The 25786-nt window shown below is 32.7% G+C and overlaps 2 protein-coding genes across 2 annotated transcripts; one reads left to right on the forward strand and one right to left on the reverse strand.

Annotated features, from left to right (window-relative positions):
- Window positions 1-2035: 2035 nt before the first annotated feature.
- On the reverse strand, window positions 2036-2542 carry LOC125820939 (uncharacterized). Its single transcript, XM_049500362.1, has one exon. The coding sequence runs from the start codon at window positions 2540-2542 to the stop codon at window positions 2036-2038; it is 507 nt and encodes a 168-aa protein (XP_049356319.1).
- A 14430-nt stretch (window positions 2543-16972) lies between these two features.
- Window positions 16973-18289, forward strand: LOC125820883 (acetyl-CoA-benzylalcohol acetyltransferase-like). The gene has a single exon (XM_049500307.1). The coding sequence runs from the start codon at window positions 16973-16975 to the stop codon at window positions 18287-18289; it is 1317 nt and encodes a 438-aa protein (XP_049356264.1).
- The last annotated feature ends 7497 nt before the right edge of the window (window positions 18290-25786 follow it).

The raw sequence follows: 25786 nt of genomic DNA on the forward strand, positions 1-25786 counted from the left end.
TAGTTACTTCAATTCGATCTCGTTAGAAAGGAACAATACATAATATGGTTTGGGTTCAGAAGATTTTTATCAGTCATGGTGATGATATCTTGAAAAGAGGAGAGTAGATTAGTCATTGTTTGAATGAAATTGTATGGTGAAATTCTTGAATCGGAAAGGAGGAGAGATAATTGAGTGATAAATATGGGAGGAGGGGATTAAGAGAGAGTGATTGATTTAGAGTGAAAGAGTAAATTAAGAAGATAATTAATTAATCCTAGTTTTAAGGAATATGGGAATCTTTTTTTTTTTGTTAAAATTTTCAGTCCTTTTAGTAATTGAAAAGAACATACAACTCAATTGGGCCTATTGTCCAGGTCCAGCTACTAGACAAAAACGGAAAAAATAAAAAACAAACTAAAAGCCTAGTTTCCTAATACATTTTCCTTTAGACAAGTTTTTTCTAAACGCCGTTTCTTCCTCATCTGACCAACAAATCTCCACATCTAAATTATGTTTCTCCTGCTATGATCTAACAAATCTTTCCATCTTCTCCTAAAGTGAGAAATCAATTTGTAAGATCTGCCTCTTGTTCCTTCGTTGCTCATTTATCAATAATAAGTAATTGTCTTTCTGTCTGTTGCGCAGTTCTCCTCCTTGATTGAATCTAACTCGTTCGGGGCGCAATTGTGTTCTCTGATACGCTGGCTTGTGCTTGTGATGTTTTGTTTATGGATCTTCTCTGCTAGGGGCGGGCTTCTTTACTATGTGAGTCCCATTTCTTTCTTCTTTTTCCAACTTCATCTTCAAACTACTAATTTCTTTGTCTTCTTTCTGTATATGATGCTTGACCGACTTGCAAGGTTTACTCTGGTCCATCGTCTTTCAGTTTTACTCCGATCCAAGAAACAAGACTATCTTGCATTTCATACTTGTAATATTTACTAGATTTAGTGTACATCTTGTAAATGTAAAACATCTATGTTGTATCCTTTTCTCCCCCATTATCCTTCCTTGATGATATTCGTAGATATGGGCTTTGTATCTTATCACTATTTAATATCCTTCTTCCCTTTGGTTCTAGGCTCGCAAATCCTGTATATATGCAATTTCCATGTTCTATTGCCTGATTTGCTATATAGTCCGCAAGTTGATTTCCTTCCCTCATAACATGTTGGACTATGTGCTGTATGTTTACCAAATTTGTCTTGATTTCCTCTATCATGTCTCTGATTATCCATGGTGATTCCCATTGTCCCCCTAGTACTTTATACAATAGCATAGAATCTGTTTGAATGGTGATCTTGTTATAAAGTGCCTGCTTACAGTGTTTACTTGCTTCTAGTATAGCTTTAGCTTCTGCCACTGTATTTGTAGTGTTTTTTATGCTAGCCCCTTCTGCATGAATTAAGTCCCCTTTCTTATCCCTTAAACAAAATGCATAAGAACTTAAACCTGGGTTACCTCTTGACGCTCCATCAGTGTTATATTTTATCCATCCTTCTAAGGGAAATTCCTATTTTATCTGAGTGACCTTCACACTTGGACAGTACTCCTTCAGTTCTTTTAACATTATTGGCCAGTTTCCCGAGCATATCATCTTAGATCTTCACACCTTGGTCAACATGAACATGTTCCTGGTAACATTATGGATAATTCTAGCCAACGAGATGTTCTTCCTCTCGTGTTTCATTTTGTTTCTCCTGTTCCACAACTCCCATATTATAAAGCTTGGAATAGCTCTATAGTATGGTTTCATGTCTTTTTTGGCATTTGCTCCCCACCACAACATTATCACCTCCATCAGCTGCAATCCTGTTATAGATAGACCTGCACAAGAGCAAAAATAGGACCATGTCCTGTTAGCAATGTTCGATCTGAGAAACACATGAGTAAGTGTTTCTTGATCAGGATTTTCACAGCACCAGTATCTCGATGGACCCTGTAGGCCCCATCTTCTCAATCTATCATCTACTGGTATCTTAAATTTCCATAACCTTCACATCATAAAAGCCATTTTGAAAGGGATTCCCTTTGTCCATATCCATTTGTGAATTCAATTAGGTTCCTCCTTATGTCTAATATAATTCCAAGCTGTTTTGACTGAGAAATTCCCTTTAGTCTCCAACATCCAACATGGTATATCTTCCTCATTCCTTCCTCTTGGAGGTTTGATAATGCTGATGATATATTCAACCAGTTCAGCTGGAATGATTGACATCAGAGTCTGCACATCCCACTCTCCCTGATGAACTACCTGATCCACCATTTTATAATTGTCATCCCATTCAAAATTTTCTCCAGTATTGGTATACAAATCCCCTAGTCCAGTCCAGTTATCATGCCAAAAAGATGTTGATCCCTTTCTAATTTGCCACAATATTTGGTGTTCTATGAGGTCTCTTGCTTGCAACATTTTCTTCCAAACTTGGGAACCTTCTCCTCCAACTTTCCACATAGCAAGATTAGGACTCTTGTTTCTATAATATTTATTCCTCATGTATTCACTCCATAACGTTTTCTTAGTTCTGAAATTCCACCATAATTTACAGAACAACGCCATATATAAGTTATGCATTAGTCTGAAACCCAGTCCTCCTTCTTTCTCTGGTAGGCATAGATTACTCCATTTACTCCATTGTCGACCTCTCCCTCCAATGCAACTGCTCCCAAAAAAATTGAGCTAGCATTTGTTGTACCTGGTTAAGAACATTATTTGGAGGGTTCATAACTGATAAACAGTGAATTGGAGTACTTTGAAGCACATGTTTTATCAAAATTGCTCTGCCCCCATAAGATAATAATTTGTCTTTCCAACCCTGTATCTTTCCTCCTATCCTTTGGATCATGTGCTTATAGTAAGCTTTTTGTTTCCTTTTATAAAATGTCGGACAACCCAAATATGTAAAAGGAAAATTCTGTCTCAAAATTTCAGTAGCCACCTCTGCTACCACTGATTCACCTCCTTGCACTGTATGATGCAGATATATAGCACTTTTATCTTTATTTACCTTTTGCCCCGAAACCTCTTCATATTACTTCAATGTGTCACTTATCATTCTCATTATCCCTACGTCTGCCTTGCATAAAATGATCATATCATCTGCAAAAGCCAAATGATTTAATTTGAGGCTTCCTCTAGGCATACCAAATTGTTTGAACTCTTTATTCCTCATCAAAGCATTAAGAGATCTTAACATTACTTCTGCCGCCAGAATAAAAAGAGTGGGAGAGAGAGGGTCCCCCTGCTTTAGTCCCCTTGAGGATTTAAAGAAACCTCTCAGTTGACCATTAACAAGGATGGAATACCAATTATTGCTAATTAGTCTATACACCATATCAATGAGTCTCTCCCTAAACCACATCCTTCTTAGGACCTTGGTTAAAAACAACCATTCAACTCTATCATAGGCCTTCATCATATCCAATTTAATGACCATGTTGGGTGTTTTTCCTCTTTTTTGAATTTCTGATATTATCTCCTGCACCAGCAACACATTCTCTGCTATGCTTCTCCCATGCACAAATCCCGCTTGCTGTGGAGAAATAACACCTGGTAACACCACCTTAATTCTTTCATGTATAATTTGCGAAATTATCTTGTTCGTAAAATTACTTAAAGAGATATGTCTTAGGTATGAAAAAGTGTTCAAACCATTTTCTTCGGGATAAGAACTAAATTTGTGTGTGTGATAAATCTAGGAAGTTCAGCACTACAAAAGAAAGCCTTAACTATATTATACACATTCTCATTAATAATTTCCCACGTGTTTTGATAGAAGGCCCCTGTCATACCATCTGGACCTGCTGCACTGTTCCTATTCAGTCCCATTACGGCGCTTCTGACTTCTTCTATAGTTGGCATCCTCTACAATTCTTCACTCTGTTCTTTATTTACTACCTTTGGAAGCTCACCTAACATCTCTTTCGAAAGTTTCCATATTTACCTCAATATCGTGCCTTGTAAATTGTTGTGTATAAAAATTAATTGTTGCTTCTGCAATGTCCCCTTGATCTTCCATCCATACACCCTCTTCATTTTGAATTCTGGTCACCTTCAGTCTTCTTCTTCTACCCTTCACTATGGTGTGAAAGAATTTGGTATTTCTGTCCCCTTCCTTAAACCATTCCATGCCAGATTTTTGTTTCCAGAATTCCTCTTCACTATGAAGTTGCTTCTTCAAATCTTCCTGAGTCTTTTGAAGTTTTTCCCTATTTCCACCCGTTGGATTCACTTCAAACTCAATCTCTTGTATCTTAATTATTTCCTCAAGTGTGATAATTTCCTGGAAAATATTGCCAAAGGTTGCTTTGCTCCATCGTGTCAGTGCTCGTTTTACCCTCTTTAATTTATGATGAAACAAAATAAAGGGGTCCCCTCAAAGTCCGCCTTCCAATGATTCCTGATAACCTCCATAAACGAGTCCTCTTTCACCCAGAAATTCAAGAATCTAAAAGGCTTTATTACTTTCTCTTCACTGGTTTTGAAAGTGATAGATAGCGGAGTATGGTCCGATCCACTCCGCACCAGCTGTTCTATCTCAAGAACTGGAAATACAGTTTGAAGATGATCATTACTCAATACTCTATCCAACCTTTTGAAAATGCAATCCTCATCTGTTCTTCCATTCCACCACGTGTATTTGCTTTCTTTAAAACATTTATCTTCTAGATTGCACACACTAATGCAATGGTTGAAGTCCCTTACTTCTAATTTTGTGACCTGTGTCCCCCTAGTTTCTCTTCTGAATTACTGATAACATTAAAATCTCTCCTATCAGCCATGGTATATTTGTTGTTGTGGCCAAGTCATACATAGATTCCCATAGTTGCAATCTTTCTCCTTGTGTGTATTTTGCGTACACCAAAGAAATCAATACCTCCAGACCCAAATTAATGTTGTGCAATTTGAGTGTTAACATTTGTTCTTCCTCTCTAATCACTTCATACTCCATTATCCCATCAATGAAAGCCCATATCTTTCCATTGGGGTTAGCAACAACATGTTGCATTCCCAATTTTCTCTTAAAATCCTCTAAACTTTGTCTATCTTCAAATGGTTCCAACAACCCCACAAAATAGTATTGAAATCTTTTATGTAGGTTCATAAGTCTAGTAAACACCTTTTGAGTATTTACAGACTTAATGTTCCAAATTAAAGCCTTCATTGATATTTGGAGTTCTTGACAATCGTTCTCTTTGATTGTCGGGATAATATTTGTGCCCCTGTATTTTCTTCATTATTGTGTTTCCCCTGTTTTGTATGACTAATTTTCATTTCTCCTATTTGGGTAGGCAATAAATCTCCTTGTATTGCTACCTTTTCCATGATTTCAGTTAGGTCACCTTTATCAATACATTCTTCATTCTGGTTCTCTCTTTCCTCTTCATCATCATTCCGACTTGCCAGTGGGAGGATTTCTTTATTGTTTATTTCAAATAACACTAATGCTCTTTTATTGATTTGGTCATAGGTATCCTCATTGTCCTTCTCAACTTCTTGTTGTCTTTGTAACCCTTGCATTTCTTCCATATTCCCATGTTTATTCTCTTTGTTCTTCTCTTTGATATGATTATCTTTGTCTATTGGATTGTCTGTCTTTTCACTTTGGCCAAAAGTTTTAGTAACCCAGTCCTTAGTGTTTCCTGCCTTCGCCTCATCACTTGTAGTTGCCCCCTTATCATGCTCATCATCCTCCCTAAGTGCTTCAAAGGAGTTTTCATCATGATAGATAATTTCCCCTTCAATATGTCCATATCTATCCTTTTTATACTTATTTCTTCTCACCATCCATTCTTGTTTATTTTGTTTGTTCGCCATTACTTTTCCACTTGCCAACACCTTTCACTGATCTGCTGCTGTACCCATTGCGATATTCTCCCTCTCTTCCTTTTGCTGGTCTCCTTCTTTGTTTTCTTCGTATAATTCAGGATGGATTGTCCAGCAAGTGTGTTCATCATGTCCTTGGAGGCAACATTCCTTACAATATTTAGGCATGTAGTCATATTGTACTTTCACCCATTTGAATTTCACTACTCCAGTGTTATCATCTTCTTCATTTATTCGTATCCTTTGTGGTAGTTTTGCCGTCAAATCCACCTCAATTTTGATTCTAGCACAGCTCGGCCTCGTCTGATTATTTGTCGCCATATCCACTGTAAGCTGTTTTCCAACTGCGCTGGCTATTGAAAAAATTGATTCTTTAGTAAATAAATTTGGTGGTAAATCTGGGAATGAGATCCACGCAACACCTATGGTTGTTTCCACATCCGGTTCAAATCATGATTCCCATTTAAGGGTTCTCATCTGCCAATAACTCTCCTTTGCCTTCACATAAAAGGCCGTCGTCGAAAGTAAATGTACATAGTCCTCCATAGTAGTGAGTCTGATCAATATGTGTCGCGCATCTAACACACCTATCGTGCACTCACTTTTGACTCCACACTGTCATGGTATCACTTTCCTCAATTCCTTGATTTCAGGCTTGCCCTATGAAAATTTTCCTACTATTGCATATTGCAGGTTCTCCTTGACTATCATCGATCTCACTTCTGATGTCTTCCACATGATGCTTGGTTTTCTATGAAGTAGGAATACTGGTTTGGGTGGTACATTAATAATAGATGGGGCAATAGGTTTTGGTTTTAGCAAAGTGGCATATTGGGTTATATTCTGAGGTATGGTGGTTTGTGATTCATGATTGGATTTTGTGGGTAGATGAGGGAATTCCTCCGGTGGGACACTCTCACCGGCGGTTGTGCCGACCATGTTAGCCGCCACTCTCAATAGGAGTTTAGGTATTTTTAGGGTTTTTGGTTAAAACGCTCTTAGGAATATGGGAATCTGATTATATCTTCAATAATATATGGTATAAAATATTAAAAATTGTAATATATGTATAATTTTGTGAAAGTAGCAATAATATTAGTATATATGGTAGTGATGTATGCCTAATAAGGTAATTAACCTATAATATATGGGGTCAAATTTTACATTTAAAAAAATTGAATCACAATTTGAGATCCCAAATCTTGTTTATTGGAGAATTTGAAAATTTTAATCATGATCTCAAATCATATGGTCCAAACATGTCCAAATGCCTACTAATTATGTAACATCTCGCACCTAGAAACGACTATAATGAGTTTAAAATATGAAAATAATGATTTTTGGAAAGAATAAGGAAATCTGGAAATTTTGTCTAAGTTAAGAAAGTGAGTTTTGGCCATTTTCAAATGGCCATAACTCCTAGCTCAGGGTGAGTTAAGAGAAGCTCTTGATATGGTTTGAAAGATCTTTCCAACGCCGCCGATATTGCACGATTTCGACATCATATGAGTGAGTTATGCCTTTTAGAAGCTGGACTGTTGGATTGAGGAAAGTCCCAATCCGGTTTTAGGGAAGGGTAAAGTAGTCTTTTTTCTAATTAATTTCCTAATTTGATTTTAGGGATTTATTGGGGTAAAAACATGACTTAGTCAGTTTGGAGAATTGAGAAATACGCTTAGGGCTTGGAGAAGAGAGAAAAAAAGAAAGAAAGGGAGAAAAAGGCAAGAATTCGTCAAGATCATCCAAGCTTGCGAGTGGAATTCGTCGGGGGTGATTCCTATTAAGGTATGTGAGATCTTTTCGTGTTGGGCTAGTTCACCCACACACCAACTTGTTTCAATTAATTGATTTTGAGTTGTGTACATGTTGAAGAAGTGAGGTTCTTGAAGAATAAATTGTAGAATTCTTGTTGGTTGAGTTGTTGATGCTTGGGGGTGAATTGATTCATGTTTCTGGGTTGTTTTTCGAGTTAGATTGGTTGTATATTGAGGGTCCAATTGATCCTAAGTGTTTGGGGAAAGAATTATGGAAGTTAGGGGAGTTTAGAGATGAAAAACGGAAGAGAAAAATCGGAAGTCGCTAGGCAAAAAGGGTTGGGCGTCGCGCCTGCCAGAGCGCCACAAAAACTTCTCTGAAGTTTGGCCTCTGTCGTGTCGCGCCAGCCAAGCTTCTCTGAAGTTTGAGGGCTGGTGCCCCGCGCCTCTCAGAGCACCAGGGACACCAGTTCTCCCCATTCGTTCCCCACCTTTTCGTACTTGTTCCTAAGCAATGTACCTACGTTTTCTAGTTGATTCCAACACTCTAAGGTACATCTAAACATCATGAAATCATCCATAAACATGAGATCATGAGCCTTGAATCCATAATTCAATTCAAGGAAAGTTAAGATCAAAGTCAAAAAAGTTAAGAGTCAAGTCTAGAAGTTTAAGAAGCAAGTCAAAGCAAAGTTTTTAAAGTTTTCAAGAGTCTTTATTAAACGTTTTTAACTTCATTTTAAGGCTCAAGTCTCAAGTTAAGCAAAGAGTAAAGAGTTGAGTTCATTTCTCAGAAAACTATTAGGGAACTAAGTATTCTCAAAGAGTCTATAAATGTTTTCACATTTGAGTAAGAAAAAGGGAACATTGATTCCAAGAGAGCTTTTAAGCTAAGTTTTGAGTAATTATCTCAAACCAAAGAAAGAAGTTATGTTTTTAAAAATATATGAGCTAAAGTATATTTTGGGAGTAGTATTGAGCACCGATATGGGGATGCGAGTTCATATTAACTCAAGTCTCCATAAACCATGTAGTCATCATGGGTAGAAAATGATCATACTTTTTAGATGAATCCTTAAGATGCTTTTAACATAGACTAGTGGACCCACTAAGTTAAGCGTTCTATATGACGGCAAAGTATAGGACAATTCTGGCAGCGTGGGCAAGACGTTGTATCACCACTTGGGCTCATAATGGTGGTTGTCGATTAGAGAATCTCCCACTAAAGTTATATTACTTTTATATTTAAGTAAATTTGAGTTTGTTAGTGCTTTATCTTTAATGAACTAAGTTGTTTACACTATTTTACAAGCTTTATATATATTGCATGTGTCTTATTGCTTTATATTGAGTTCAGTTATTCATGAGTTAAACAGAGTCAAGGTAAGTGTTCTTTTGTACTCATTTCAAGCTTAAGTTGTTATTTAGCATTCCAACTCGCATACTCATACATTCAATGTACTGATGTCAGTTGGCCTGCATCTTATGATGATACAGACGCAGGTAACCAGGATCAGCATCCAGCGCGCCGTTGGTCCAGTTGAGCACTCCAAAGTCAATGGTGAGCCTTCTTGCATTCCGGAGGACTCTTTTAGTTCGCTTTCCTAGTTTTCTTTATTAGGATATTGTGGGGTCTGTCCCAACATCCATCTCAGTATTATAGAGGTTTCATAGACAGTCAGACAGTTAGTTTTGAGTCTCTCAGCTATGTATTTGCAGATACTTTATTTTGAGACATAAGTTGCCATTTTGGCTAAGATGTTATCATTTAAACTATTACTTGAGTTTATTTTGTTGAGTTAAGTCTTCCACTGAGTTAAGTAAGCCAGGTCAAGGGTTCGCTTAGGCCAACAATGGTCTTCGAGTGCCGGCCACGTCCAGGGGTGTAGGCTTGGGAAATGACAAATTAGTCTTAAAGATTTCTAACATGCAATGATTAGCTTGTTTGGATGGTTGTTATATGTTGAAGAAAATAGTGAAATAGCACCCCCTCCCCCCCCCCCCCGAACTTATATTCAGATTTCTAACTAAATGCACTTCAAATTCACCGCGGTCCTTGTTGGCACCTAATTTTGTCTCTCATTTTTTTAAAATTTATTTCGTTGAGCTTCTGAATTATTAATAAGTGAAATACTTTATATTTCACTATTATTTTCGCTTATTATTATTGTCATCATAATTATCTACTAGATACTATTATTACTACTACTTTAAATTTTATTATTTTAATGATTATCATCTTTTTATTATCATTTCACTATTTTAAAATTATATTTTTTATTATTAACATTACTATTAATGCATAAGTACCCCCTAAATTATGATCTAAATCACAAACACACACCTAAACTTAACCAGAGTTCTATTACCCCCCTAAACTAATTTAAAATAGAATAAATACACCACAAACACTGACATGTCATAGAGAGTGTGCACACTCTTTTTTTTTTTTTTTTGACAAAGTGTGCACACTCTCTTGAAGGCACGTGATAAGTGCACAAATTAGACACATGTCATTTTTTAATTGGTAATTTTATAATTAGTTAGTACACATATTTATTGATAATTAAACTTATATGTATTTAATTATTTTTATTTCTTTCTTTGTAAAATATTTATTTTAATATCTTTTCACTTTAATTTTTTTAATTAATTTATTATCTTTTCACTTTTAATTAATTTTAATAAATTATGTGTATGTTTTAAAAAAAATATTAATTTAAAAGTGTCCTTTAATATTAATGTTTTAATATTTTTATGTTTTATTTGATTTTCTTCACTCATTTTGATATCCGTTCAAAACTAACTTATTTTAAATACATGACATTTGAAATCAAATCAAAACGAAAGACAAAGAAAATAAACTTAATAGAAAAATAAAAGAAAAAAAACAATGAATGTAAGTAAAAAAAAAAAGTTTCGATACAAGGTAAAAAATGTGTATTAACTTAATTTAAATACAAGATAAAAAAATAAGAATATTTAAAAAAATATATATTTTAATTAAAAAATAAAAATAATAATATTTTACATACATGGCGGATGAGTGTATACAAACACAACCAACTTGAGTGGTTGAAGGTGCCACATCAGCACAAAGGGAAAATGCATAAGTACCCCCCAACCTATACCCGAAATCCCTGAGACACACCTAACCTTTACTAAGGTCCTATTATCCCCCCGAACTTATTTTATATGTAATATTCTACCCCTTTTTGGCCTACGTGGCACTATCTTGTGGGCCCAACGCATGTTGACATTTTTTTCAAGGATAGTGTCACGTAGGCCAAAAAGGGGTAGAATATTACATATAAAATAAGTTCGGGGGGTAATAGGACCTTAGTAAATGTTAGGTGTGTCTCAGGGATTTCGGGTATAGGCTGGGGGGTACTTATGCATTATCCCTTACTTTATTGTCGTCTTCTTTAAAATAGAGTGTCATTACTTTATTTCAAGTTTCTTACTTGCTTAACTTTTTTGTACTAGTTACTAAATTAGAATCTCAAAAGAATTAATTTAAGAAAGAAAAAGACCATAAAAATTGGGCCTAATTGAATTACAATTGGACCAAATATTCAGCCTATTTTCGATGTCAAGTATGTCCAAAAATAGTCCAAACTTGAAAGCCTTTAGAAATCATATGAAATTTTTTTCAAAAGGAAAACCTTTTAACCTATTTTTAGGAACATTTTTCATCTTTCTCAAAAGCTTGAACATTACCAAGAACACAACTCTTTTACATTCCAATATCATCTTACGAAAACATTTTCTACTCTTCCTTTTATTTTCTTGATTTTGTCGGAGGAACGAGCATAGATATATCCTTGATCGACGTCCTAGGTCACTGCCCTACAAACGGTAATGACTAGTTTTCTGTTTTCTTATAAGATTTATTAACTTGTAAATTATGAGTAATGTTTTAAGTTATTTTGCACTAATTCTTTGGATGAGTTGTTTGATAACATATGAATTTATCAAAAAATGTTTTCTGTTTTACATTTCTTCAAATGGCTAAAATCCGATCTTACGTTTAGAAGTATTTTGTCCCTAATTAACAAAATAAATAACTTGTTTAGTAGAGTGATTTATTATCGTTGTCTATTTGTCTTAACATTACAAGAAGCAAAATATGTTATGTATTTATGTATATATATTAGAATAAAGATGTGTTTACGCTAACACTAATATACAAACATTGTAAGTTATAGATGTTTTGACTAAAATGTTTCACTATGTTTTAAACTTAAACTTGTTGTATTGGAAATTTTCTCATAGTTTAATTGAATAAGGTTTTTCATCTTTTACACTTAGCCTAATTAATTAATAAAGTCGGACCGATTAATTATTTTTAATGAATCTTAAAGAATGTCTAGTTCGTTCCCTTTAGATTAGCTTCCTTACCTAGAATCTTATGTTTAGTAGACCTTAAAATGGAGTTAGGTGCCCTAATTCACCGTAATAATTAGGTGGCGACTCCTCAAGTTAGTTAATTAATTTAGGAATTATCAAAAACTATTTTGACCTGGTTAAAATGTGGTATAACAATCCTATCACCTCCTGAAATGTTTAAAATTAAAATGATTTAAACCTCTTTCTAAATGATTATGAGGAAAAGTAAATGTATTTCACCCTCTTTGAGAGAGTGAGCACCAAAAAAGTAATCCGAAAATTTATTTTTAAATACTTCTTTTCATAAATACATGTATTATTTTTTCATAGCAACACAACAATTCTCTCTACCACTCACCATCCCTAAGCCACCACTACTTCCGCCATCATCTCCGCCAAATAAGTTTTCAAAACTCGCATGTATTAAAAGACTTGCAAAAGCAATCAAATCCACGGTTAATTAATGAACTCTCCCCCCCTTCCTTTTTTAGTAATAGATTGTTTTAATTGTCAATCTCAAATCTCAATCAATCAACTACATCTTACCATACACAACCATAATGTCTAGTAATTTAAGAAGCTTATATAATTATAGGAGATTAGTTCTCCTTTTTTTCTTTCTATTTTTGCTCTTTTTTTTTATATGTATCTTTCTTTTTCTTTATGTTTGTTGAATCTTTTTTCCAAGTTTTTATTGATTTTTTAAATTTTTTATCAATTGTTTCCTCTATTTTACAGTTTATAGCATTATTAAACTTTTAATTTGAACATCTATAGCTTGAATATAACGTCGAAGACAATTATAAATACCTAAAATATTTTGTTGATATTAGTAATATTATTGAACTTTTATACTTTGTTTAAAATTGTCATAATTATTAAACTATTTTGTTCGATCAACTTGTCTATATAAAGTAAAAAGATGGCTAATATTCAAATCGAAGCTCAATAAATCAAGCCAAAAAATAGTGTGGCACCAGAACCTAAATATCCCGGATCCGCTTATGTTCATAAGCATTATACACTTCTTCTCTTTCATAATGGATGTGCTCTCTGCTTCTGTCTGGAAGATTAAGCTTAGCCGAATCTCATTAAATTTGTGTTATTTTTTTCTATTTACTTTATGGGTGATAGTTAACCTACATTTTTCGGCAACATGAATCATGTGATGGTACTCCCTAATATAAAATTTGAAAAAAATATAAACAGGTCAGACCAATTAATTAGTATTTACCATCAAGGGATATGCTGCAATGGATATAGTTGCTCCTCACCTGACCTCAAGTTTGAGTCGTGGGTAAGAAAATATTTTTGAGAGGGAATGGTCCCCCTCGAATGGAGCCCTACACAGTGCGAATCCACATTAGTGGATCTTTAATACATATACTAAACACTGAATAGAAAATAATAAATTAAAATAAAAAAAAACTAGCATTTGTTTCATGAGGTAAGCCTCTATTAGATGAACCAATTACCATTGACTAGGAGCCCATTTGAATTGACTTTTGCTTTTGATTTATAAGCCAAAAGCAGTTAATTAGAAATTCTAACTTATGACTTTTGACTTATTTTTATCATTTTAGCCTAAAATCAAGTGCTTATAAACACTTTTTAAATTTATCAAACACTCAAAAATGCCGAAAAGATATTTTGGCTTAAAAGCAATTCATATAAGTCAATCTAAACATATTCTATATCATTGCAGGGAAAGCGTGTCGCATACCTCCCACCATATACTCTTTTTTTTTAAAAAAAAAAAACTATAGTATATATGAAATTGGGGATACATAACTTAATTGGAGTATTAGGAAAGAAGTCTTTAGCCAATTTTTGGGTCTTTCTACAAGTTGGAATAGAGAAAGCTGAGAAAAATATGTAACAAATCTTACAAATATTGAGATAAATCTAAGATGATGAATTTTTTAAAAAGTAATACGGAAAACATACATCAAAATCAACGGCAATTAGACCAAACACGTATAATTATTTAAACAAAATTAAGAGGCAAAGGGTGATCTAACTTGTTTGAATTTTGAATTGTCAATTTTTTATAACAAAGTTACCATATTATTAATATTATAATGTCTCTTTCAAAAGGATTTAAAATCTCTCGGATTACTTAAATTATTTAATTAGGTGATTATATTTATTAGACTAATAGACTATCATCAAGTCCGACAATATTGATCAATAAGCTAATAACAAAATTATAAATCACAATAATTAACAATTTAAAATATTTTTAAATCATATAAAATTTGAATGACTTTCTAAATTTTAACTGTGTGACATAAATTTCTACTATAGAGAAGTCTAGAAGCAGGCATCTTTTATGTAATTTTACATATTTTTTTCATTTTAATTTATTTCTTATTTTATTAGTCTTTTGGATGTTTAAAAATTATATAAAAAAACCACATAAATCACGATTAGTAACAATTTAAAATATTTATATTTTAAAAGACATATAAAGAATTCATTTGACTCTTGAAATTTTATTAGTGCCATATAAATTAGGATAGAAGAAATAATATATATTAGTTCAAAATGACGTAAAAACACTATAAATTACAATAATTAACAAGTTGAAATATTTGAAAGATATTTAAAAAAATTGTTGATTTTTGATATTTTATCGGGAAAAGGCATAAATTCCCCCTTCAACTTGTACCGAAAAGTCAGTTACACACTTCAACTATTATGACGACCTATTACACACATTTACTACTTAAAAGTGAATTTATTTACTCCCTAAAACTGACGTGGCAAAAAAATAAAAAATAAATAAAAAACTGGCGCGTCAGAAAAAATTAAAGTTAAAAAAAGAATTTAAAAAATCAAAATCGTCCTTCCCCTCCCATTACCCTTTAGAAAAAGAATTAAAAAATCAAAATCTTCCTTCCCCACCCATTACCCTCTTCTTCTTCATTCTTTAATTTTCATCACAACTTTTTATTTTTCATCACAACCATAAAGATTCACAATGACGTGAGTGTAGTAGTGGTGATGTTGGTTGTTCAGATTATTTGTTGGTCATTCAAATCTGAAAGTGTGGAGCTCTTTGGAACTTCATTGGAGCCATGGCTGAAGCTTTGAGCTTGCCAACACAGCTGTAAAACAAATCAAAAGAATAAAATCGCAAAGGGATAAGATAAGAGGGTCTGGTTTGGTGTCTGTTGGTGATTGATTTGGATTTTGAGTGGCTGTTTTGTGGTGGTTGTTTGGTGGCTAATGGTTCGTCGAAAAAGAAGAACAAAAGCGTTGTGGAGGTGGACTTATGGTGGTGATGGGTTGGTTGTTCTTCGCCGGAGAAGACAAAGAAAATTCTTGTATAAATTCAAATGAATGATTTCTCCGATGAGATTAGAGATAAAGTGGGTGGGATTTAGTGATAAAAAAGATAGAACTATTAGAGAATTTTAATAATTAATTAGAGATTAATTAATGTAAAATATAGTTAACAAAAAGAAGGTTAATTAATAAAGAAAAGAAAACAAAAAGAATATAAGAAGTTATGAAATTTGACGTGGCAGCGAGTGTAATACACTACATGCTGTGAGAGTGGTGTTACACATCTCAGGGTGGTATTAAATTCATTTTTAAATAGTAAAAGTGTGTAACAGGTCGTCACAATAGTTTAAGCATGTAACTGACTTTTCGTGACAAGTTTAGGGGCAATTTATGCCTTTTCCCATATTTTATCAGTGTCATAAATTGGAACATAAGGAGCAATTGTATATATTATCTGAAAATTATGTAAAAAGTACTATAAATAACATTAATTAATAACTTAAGATATTTTTAAAAATCATATAAAAAATTGAATAACTCTCCAAATTTTAATCGTGACACATAAATTGAAATTAAAAAATTAATATATATTGAGGTCATGCTGGCTCGAATTCTCATGTCTAGTGTTCCCTAGATGACGTTAATAAAGTTTATATATAATAAAAAATTATTTTTATTAGCTTGATTGATTTCATTGATGCATTATTGTCGGGATAAGACCCCCTCCAATAAATATTTGTCCAATATACATGATTGTGGCAATCAGGTCCTAATTTACTTTACTAATTGCTGCCTTTTTATAGTTAGATTAGAGATAATTTACACTTTAGTGTAGCTTATAAAGCTACTTCAGGAGTATAATTTAGTTAAGATTTTCGATGCTTATTAAATTGGTCGAATTTCATGATTACTCTAAATTGTTGGGCATAAATTTTTGATTTTTTTTTTAAGAAAGACTGTAAAAAAAATTCAGCAATTTTTTTTTTTGCTTAATACATAAATATGTGTATTATGCCACGTAGGACTCATGTATCTACTTGTTCAACTTTATACAAATTTAAGTGTCTATTTGTGCACATCCAAACTTAGAGGGCATAAATGTGAAATGAAGTCAAGTTAAGGGGCATATTTATATATTATGCCGATTTTTTCTTGTTGTTTTATTGAAGATTTTTTTCAATATACTGTGTTTTTCTATAAATTATTAATTTTACTTCTATTGCAGGACAACTAATAAAAATATCTTATCAAATTCACCTAACCTATATTAAAACTCTGATATAATTATAAGTAAAAGTTGGTGTTCAGTCATTGTTGAAGCTCAAAGTTTGAAAATTGAATTTTCACAATTGAATTCTATTTTGAGTGGGTATTAATGCAAAAGGATCGGTTACGTATTGAAGACCTAAATCTAAAATTTTGGGTGATGTGATATAGTTTTTAAGGTATTTCTTGATGAATATGGTGTTTGAATTCAAGAAAAAAGACGAAGTCAATTTTTTTGTAAAATATTATAAATTCGGTGTATAATATATCAATATATATATTCTAAATCAAGTTGTAAAATAATTTTGTAAAGAATATAAATGAAAGCTTTGTATATTATATATTAAATATAGGACGTAGAGTATAACGTTGAGCTTACATATAAAACCTTTTTTTGCTGCTATATATAGTTGGGAGTTTGTCACATATTTAATTGTAGCCTAAGTTGAGTTGAGAAGCAAAAATGGAAATTAAAATCTTATGCACAAAGCTCATTAAGCCATTTTTACCTACTCCCCCTCACCTTCAGCGTTACAAGATCTCTTTTTTTGACCAAATATCTGCAAAAGAACATGTTTCTATGGTTTTTTTCTTTCATAATTATAATAATTTCGACATGGATGAACGACTTGAGCAATCCCTTTCAAAGGTATTAACTCATGTTTATCCAGCAGCAGGAAGGTACGATGACAAAGATGAATGTTGTTCGATTCTTTGTCTTGATCAAGGTGTTTCCTATACCAAGGCTATGACCAATGGTACGCTGGATAATTTCTTAGATAAAGCACGCAACGACTTTGGTCATGCGGCTTTATTTAGCCCACATGTAAATAAGAATATAGATGAAACTAATATCATGGTTTCACCAATTGTAACGGCACAAGTAACCAAGTTTGAATGTGGTGGACTCGCTATATCAATCAGTATTTCACATTCTGCAATGGATGGTTTCTCAAGTTTTCAATTTATTTTTGAGTGGGCAAAAGTGTGTAGAATGGGGACTCCCATCGATAACATTAATTTTTTAAGCTTTAATATGGGTGATATTTTTCCGACAAGAGATATAACCGGACTTTTCAAGTCAATCCCCATTCCAATTATACAACAAGATATTGTTGTTAAGAGAATTGTCATATGTGAGGCTGTTATGTCAAGGCTCAGAAAAAAATGCATTGATGAATCAAATGGAGCTTTGACTTTTCAACCTTCAAGGGTTGAGATTATTACAGCAATCCTATGGAGGGCTTTTATCCGCGCTACAGCAATTATAAACGGGTATTTAAGGCCTTCTCTGCTAGACTTTCCAATGAATATGCGCTCCAAAATTACATTTTTACCTCAAGTGAAAAACTCTTTTGGGAATTTTATAATTGGTGTTCCAGTAAAATTCATACCAGGAGAGACCAAAATGGAATTGCATCATTTCATAATATTAATCAGGAATGCGGTGAATAAAATTGTTGCTTCATGTAAAAAAGATAATTCACTAGTGTCAACGTTGGTTAATTCATATAATGAAAGTTTTCGATCACCAGAGTGGGGAGGTAACGATGAAGTTGACAAAGTTATGTGTACAAGTATATGTAAGTTTCCTGTGCACGATTCGGATTTTGGTTTGGGAAAACCAAACTTAATATTTTTTGGTATGAAAGATACACAAATGTTTTGGTTGCATGATATTGGACCTGAAATTGGCGTGCAAGTGGACTTGAAGGAAAGTTGTATGCAGTTATTTGATCTTGATGATGACATCAAAGATCTCATCTTTAATTATACGTGATGCAAAACTATAATTTTCATTATGTGTTACATTGGTAATCATAATTTGTTCTTTATTTGTACTTTTTACTATTGATTAGCAATCATTCAGACATGCAATAATGGAATCGTGATTTGAAATATATGTTAGACTTTCATCAACTTCCTTCCTCTGACTTTGCTCACTTTATTCAACAATTTGTATTAATCTCAATTGAAGGCACATAACATAACATCTTTACAAAAAAAAAAAAAAACATAGCATCCTACGACAATTTAAGACGAGGAAATGATTTTCCTTCTCTATTGACCTTTTAATCAATCATCATGGATCAAACTATTTAAGTCTATAATTTTATAGAAATTATGAAAATTCACAAATGGATTTGGATTGGATGATTGTTGTACATTTTAGCAGTGGCGGATCTATGAAGGGTTGTGGGGGTGCCATGCCACCCCCGAACTTCGACGGAAACTCTATATATACATAGGTATATATATATAATATTTATATAAATATAAAGTGTGTCACCCACAGAACAAAATTGGCTTGTGGTGCCACGGTAGGAGGACAACTTTAGAAGGTTGATGTTGCGTGTTCGAATCCCATTTGGCACCCACGGACTCTAAATCTTGGATCCGCCACTGCATTTTAGATATCATTTTGTGTAATGACTCGTTAGGTCATTTTGAGAACTAGTCATCTCATTCATAAAGGACCCATTCCGTTAATTTTTAATGGGAATTTAGAATTACTCATTTAATTATGATTATTTAATTAGTGTTGTAAAACTTAAGGACAAAAGAACAATATAAAGAGGAAGAGAAGAAGACTATAAGACAAGAGGAACAATATAAACTAACATTCTTTCTTTCAAGTGTTCACCAAATCTTCAAGTGTATACAATATGAACTCTTATGCCTCTATTTATAGTGTAACATAGAGGCATACAAAAGGTTAGTCATAAACATGACATTAACATGAATATAATGGGTGAGGTTATGAAAGTGAAAAGTTACAAGAATAATGGTTATAAAGGTGGAGGTTATGGAGGTTATGGTTATCTTCATAATGGAGGAAAGTAATGGAGTAACTTTTTGATGTAGTGGACATCCATAATATATTATTTTATAACACTCCCCCTTGGATGTCCATAGATATTATGCCTCGTTAAAACCTTACTAGGAAAAAACCATGTGGGAAAAAATCCTAGTGAAGGAAAAAGAGTACACATATCTTTTAATACGCTTTGAATGTTGCCTCGTTAAAAACCTTACCAGGAAAACCCAATTGGGATAAAACCATGGTTAAGGAAAAGAGTACAACGCGTATTTTTCTCCCCCTGATAAAAATTTTACTTGATATCTCGGAAACAATGCATTCCAATCTTGTATCACAATTTCTCAAATATTGATGTTGGCAATCTTTAGTGAATAAGTTTACAAGATTATCACTTGAATGGATCTTTGAACGTCTATCTCACCATTTTGTTGAAGATCATGTGTGAAAAAAGACTTGGTGAAATATATTTTGTCTGATCTCCTTTGATTGTATTCTCCCTTTAATTGAGCTATATATCATTTTCATATATGGTGGGTGGAATATCCTTTTCAAAAGAAAATCACATATTTTTTGAATATGATAGATCATGATTCCAACCAAACACACTCCCAACTTAATTCATAGATCAATATTATTTTTGCATGATTTGAAGAAGTGGTTACTAATGTGATTCTTTGAATTTTCAAGATATTGTTGTCTCCATATGTAAATAATAGTCTATTTGCGATCGAGCTTTATGCAGATCAAATAAATATTCTGCATCTACATAATCAAATCATTTCTAACTCTGGGATTTATCATTTCAATTTTATTGAAGCTCGTCTTTTCTTCTGAAAGAAAATCATACATCTTCTATGTGTTGAGTCGCTTGCTTTGTCAGTTTCTTGTCATAACTTGAATGATACTATGACAATATTTTCACATAACTTTCGTTATGTATATCAAATAATCTTCTAGCATTTGCATAACCAGCAATCTATAAGTGCACCAATTGCACTAATACATGACATTTTAAAATCATTTTCATGAGATCAAAAAGATTCTTTTTATGTGTTAAGCAATCTCAAAACCATTGGGTACTCAATGAAATTGCTTTAAGACCTTTTAAATCCTTCAAGGATTTTCATATAACCTTCATCGTCTAGTTAGACATAATAATCATTCATTATGCATATTCAAGTATTTCATCTATTTCCATACTGAAACAAGTCTCATTGCATCCACCACTGGAGAGAATATCTCCATCTAATAATGTCAGGATTTTTGCGAAAATCCTTTATGCCCCGAGGCTCAAACCGCACTTTATATCTTACGGTTATACCTTTGCACAATGATTCATTTGTACCACACTTACATTATATTTTGATCCATGAACTATATGATAAAAAATATCACTTTTCTAAGTGAAACTAAATATACTTGAATAGTGCCAATAATTATCTGTCCACACTATATGACAGATTTGAATTTAAGATCCTCGTAACCATTTATAGCATTGAGTGCTACTTCATATCAAAGATACCGTCGACGGTCATTTTGATATCGATTCCAATACAACATAACTTATCAAGATTTCTTCATTTTTTATCATTTTCAGGTACCTGAACCTTTGCCAAGGTTTTATGAAGTGTTATGTCATAGTGTTCTTTCAAAGCACTTACCTCATTATCATGACCATTTTGATAATTTGCTCCTCTCCTTCCTCAAGGAGTTTTACGTTTGGAATCGATTGATCTAGCACGCTTCTGGCGTACCATATACTCTGTCCTTTAAGGACTATTTATTGGAGCATTTGCAACTTAATTAAAATATTGGGTCAACAAATACATCTGACAAATTATTTGCAACATTTTGCAAATGAATTATCTCTTGAACTTCAAGTTCACATTTTTTAACGAGGATATAAATAATTCACCCCACACATAATTTTCAGCTGCTAAACATATCTCCCCCTAATGTTAGGAAATCTAACATTTACCCCCAACCTCATTTGGGGATCCATCTTTGTGCGTGGTGGAGCAATATAATCATATGTGCACGCATCAAATTTTTAGATGGAAATTATTTGGTTCCTGACCCTGAATCAATTGTGATGGGAGAACCTTGTTGGCTTGATGCATACACGTTAAATAAACTCATCTCATATCAAATTTTATTTGAGAGATTTGTTCTCATAATCAATGGTCTAGCTATAATTGGAGGCAAACAATTTCTGCTAAACCAGCCAGTATTATCAACATAATTTTATAGTTTGGAACTTTGCTCTTAATTTAACAATTTGAGCAAACAACCTTACAAAAACCAATTTGTAAGTTGATACAAATGCACATGTGACCATACCATAGATGCATCTATTAAATTATAATAGGAAGCGGTCCACATGGCAGGTGAACGGGCCCATATTCACCTTTTTGTATGTTCCATATAATTTCAGGGGATACAATCCCAACCTTAGCTGATACAATGATCATTTTATCACGAGAACAAGCAACACATGAGAATCCTTGAAGAGTCTTTTATTTCTTCAACATATAACCACATGAATTCTCAATTCTTTTGCATCACATTTGAACCGAAATGGTCAACCGGTTATGCCAACTGATATTTATTCTAGTAAACTTCTAGTTTACTTTTGCATGTGATTCCATCATCGTGCCTATATTTGTATACAACAAACAAGAGAAAGACATGTAACTTTTTATGTAAATATTCATAACCCGCTTTGATTGTAGTAATCTGAAGATATTTAATCTTTCAATAATTTATAGTCTCAATATAATAATTTTTTTCAATTCCTCCGAAACTTAAAAAGTTTCTTTTGAGATTTACTATAACCTCAATATTATGAACTATTTTCATTTCTGAATGTAACAAATTAGTTCTTTTGAAACTCTTAATTAAGTTTGTGTACTGCCACAAATTTCACAACACCATTCTTATGGTGACCATCTCCTTCAAGGAGAGAATGATTATTATTGTCATGGTTAAAATTATTACTTGCAAGACTTATTTCTTGACAACCAATGACAAATTTGTGTTGCCTCACAATAATATTTATTTTGGTCATGACCACAACTTTTATAGAAAAAAATTATTTCTTTCTTTTGTCCTCCAATAGTTCATAATAAAAAAATACCACAATATTTGTGTAGTACTTAAAGTATATGACTAAATGACCATTTATGTCAAAATATTTCTTTTCAATCTCTAAAACCTCCCGTAGAGGTGAGATGTGACATTCATCCAACAATACATGAACATGTTCTTATCTATAAGAACACAAGTCACATTTTCTTTAAGAAATTGAGCATAACCATTTGAACATGCTCCATAAGTTTTTATTAGAAACTCATTGTCATTCTTTCACATTTATCAAATTTATGTGACTCACCTCAACATCACTTTAAGAGGTCAAATGTACCAAATGTACTATCACTTTGTATTCCTTTATTTTGATGGAGATTTACAAAACTTTTCAAATTTGGGTTGCACCAACACCAATGTGCCAATAACTTTTCATACTACTTTGATGGATAAAAATTACCTTCACATTTGAAGGACCATCTTAAGAACCCATAATGTTCTTTCTTTTAATTACCACAATGATGACCATCAATATTTTACCATACTCATATTCATGCATTTAACCACTTGTCATTTTGAGACACATTATGTCCTGCTACCACATTCACATAAGAGAATGGAGCAAATCAATTGGGCAAATTTCATGACTTTCAGTCAAAAGTATACAACTTTATGTTAGTTATCACCATATCATCACTAAAGTGCATTAGGACTTAAACCCAATGTCTTACCCATATAAAGACGTCTTTGGTCCCATATAAAGACGTCTTTGGTCATAAATCAATGGGACTTGAACCTAACTTCTTATTATCATGACTCACCCAAACTTTAATTCGATGTCTTACCCACTTGGTGCGATGAAAATTGAATTCATCGTCTTACCCTCAATCATTTTAAAATAACCACAAAATAAATTTTGTTAGTACAAATAATATATTAATAACTCCACAAGTAAATGTTTAGATGAAGAAAAATAAATAGGTACAAAAGTAACCTATAATGATGATCCAATCAATATGTATATGCCACATAACTCAATAACTTATCTTTTAATAAAACAAGATCATAAAGAACAATTTCTTTACAAATTATTAACTTACAAAACTAACTTTACTTTTTAAATATATAGTGATTAAATTAAAAGTTTGCTCAAAGTAAAAGCAACTTGCTGGACTCATATGATTTTGAAATGGTAAGAAAACTAATGATGTATAATCAAAAGTAAAATATAAAATAAATTATCTAGTAGTTTACCTTGTTCCCGAGAGAAAAATAAACACAAATATTTTTACCTTCTTTATTTACTATGCTTCAATCCTTCAATTGTAGAACAATCGTGTTGATAACGTATTGTAAAACTTAAGGACAAAAGAACAATATAAAGAGGAAGAGAAGAAGACTATAAGACAAGAGGAACAATATAAACTAACATTCTTTCTTTCAAGTGTTCACCAAATCTTCAAGTGTATACAATATGAACTCTTATGCCTCTATTTATAGTGTAACATAGAGGCATACAAAAGGTTAGTCATAAACATGACATTAACATGAATATAATGGGTGAGGTTATGAAAGTGAAAAGTTACAAGAATAATGGTTATAAAGGTGGAGGTTATGGAGGTTATGGTTATCTTCATAATGGAGGAAAGTAATGGAGTAACTTTTTGATGTAGTGGACATCCATAATATATTATTTTATAACACTCCCCCTTGGATGTCCATAGATATTATGCCTCGTTAAAACCTTACTAGGAAAAAACCATGTGGGAAAAAATCCTAGTGAAGGAAAAAGAGTACACATATCTTTTAATACGCTTTGAATGTTGCCTCGTTAAAAACCTTACCAGGAAAACCCAATTGGGATAAAACCATGGTTAAGGAAAGAGTACAACGCGTATTTTTCTCCCCCTGATAAAAATTTTACTTGATATCTCGGAAACAATGCATTCCAATCTTGTATCACAATTTCTCAAATATTGATGTTGGCAATCTTTAGTGAATAAGTTTACAAGATTATCACTTGAATGGATCTTTGAACGTCTATCTCACCATTTTGTTGAAGATCATGTGTGAAAAAAGACTTGGTGAAATATATTTTGTCTGATCTCCTTTGATTGTATTCTCCCTTTAATTGAGCTATATATCATTTTCATATATGGTGGGTGGAATATCCTTTTCAAAAGAAAATCACATATTTTTTGAATATGATAGATCATGATTCCAACCAAACACACTCCCAACTTAATTCATAGATCAATATTATTTTTGCATGATTTGAAGAAGTGGTTACTAATGTGATTCTTTGAATTTTCAAGATATTGTTGTCTCCATATGTAAATAATAGTCTATTTGCGATCGAGCTTTATGCAGATCAAATAAATATTCTGCATCTACATAATCAAATCATTTCTAACTCTGGGATTTATCATTTCAATTTTATTGAAGCTCGTCTTTTCTTCTGAAAGAAAATCATACATCTTCTATGTGTTGAGTCGCTTGCTTTGTCAGTTTCTTGTCATAACTTGAATGATACTATGACAATATTTTCACATAACTTTCGTTATGTATATCAAATAATCTTCTAGCATTTGCATAACCAGCAATCTATAAGTGCACCAATTGCACTAATACATGACATTTTAAAATCATTTTCATGAGATCAAAAAGATTCTTTTTATGTGTTAAGCAATCTCAAAACCATTGGGTACTCAATGAAATTGCTTTAAGACCTTTTAAATCCTTCAAGGATTTTCATATAACCTTCATCGTCTAGTTAGACATAATAATCATTCATTATGCATATTCAAGTATTTCATCTATTTCCATACTGAAACAAGTCTCATTGCATCCACCACTGGAGAGAATATCTCCATCTAATAATGTCAGGATTTTTGCGAAAATCCTTTATGCCCCGAGGCTCAAACCGCACTTTATATCTTACGGTTATACCTTTGCACAATGATTCATTTGTACCACACTTACATTATATTTTGATCCATGAACTATATGATAAAAAATATCACTTTTCTAAGTGAAACTAAATATACTTGAATAGTGCCAATAATTATCTGTCCACACTATATGACAGATTTGAATTTAAGATCCTCGTAACCATTTATAGCATTGAGTGCTACTTCATATCAAAGATACCGTCGACGGTCATTTTGATATCGATTCCAATACAACATAACTTATCAAGATTTCTTCATTTTTTATCATTTTCAGGTACCTGAACCTTTGCCAAGGTTTTATGAAGTGTTATGTCATAGTGTTCTTTCAAAGCACTTACCTCATTATCATGACCATTTTGATAATTTGCTCCTCTCCTTCCTCAAGGAGTTTTACGTTTGGAATCGATTGACTAGCACGCTT

Source organism: Solanum verrucosum, unplaced genomic scaffold, assembly GCF_900185275.1.
Source record: "Solanum verrucosum unplaced genomic scaffold, falcon-dt-bn FXZP01000289.1, whole genome shotgun sequence".
NCBI lineage: Eukaryota > Viridiplantae > Streptophyta > Magnoliopsida > Solanales > Solanaceae > Solanum > Solanum verrucosum.

Coding starts and splice junctions, on each gene's coding strand:
- LOC125820939 (XM_049500362.1), bottom strand. CDS start 2,542: ATGGCGTTGTTCTGTAAATTATGGTGGAATTTCAGAACTAAGAAAACG.
- LOC125820883 (XM_049500307.1), top strand. CDS start 16,973: ATGGAAATTAAAATCTTATGCACAAAGCTCATTAAGCCATTTTTACCT.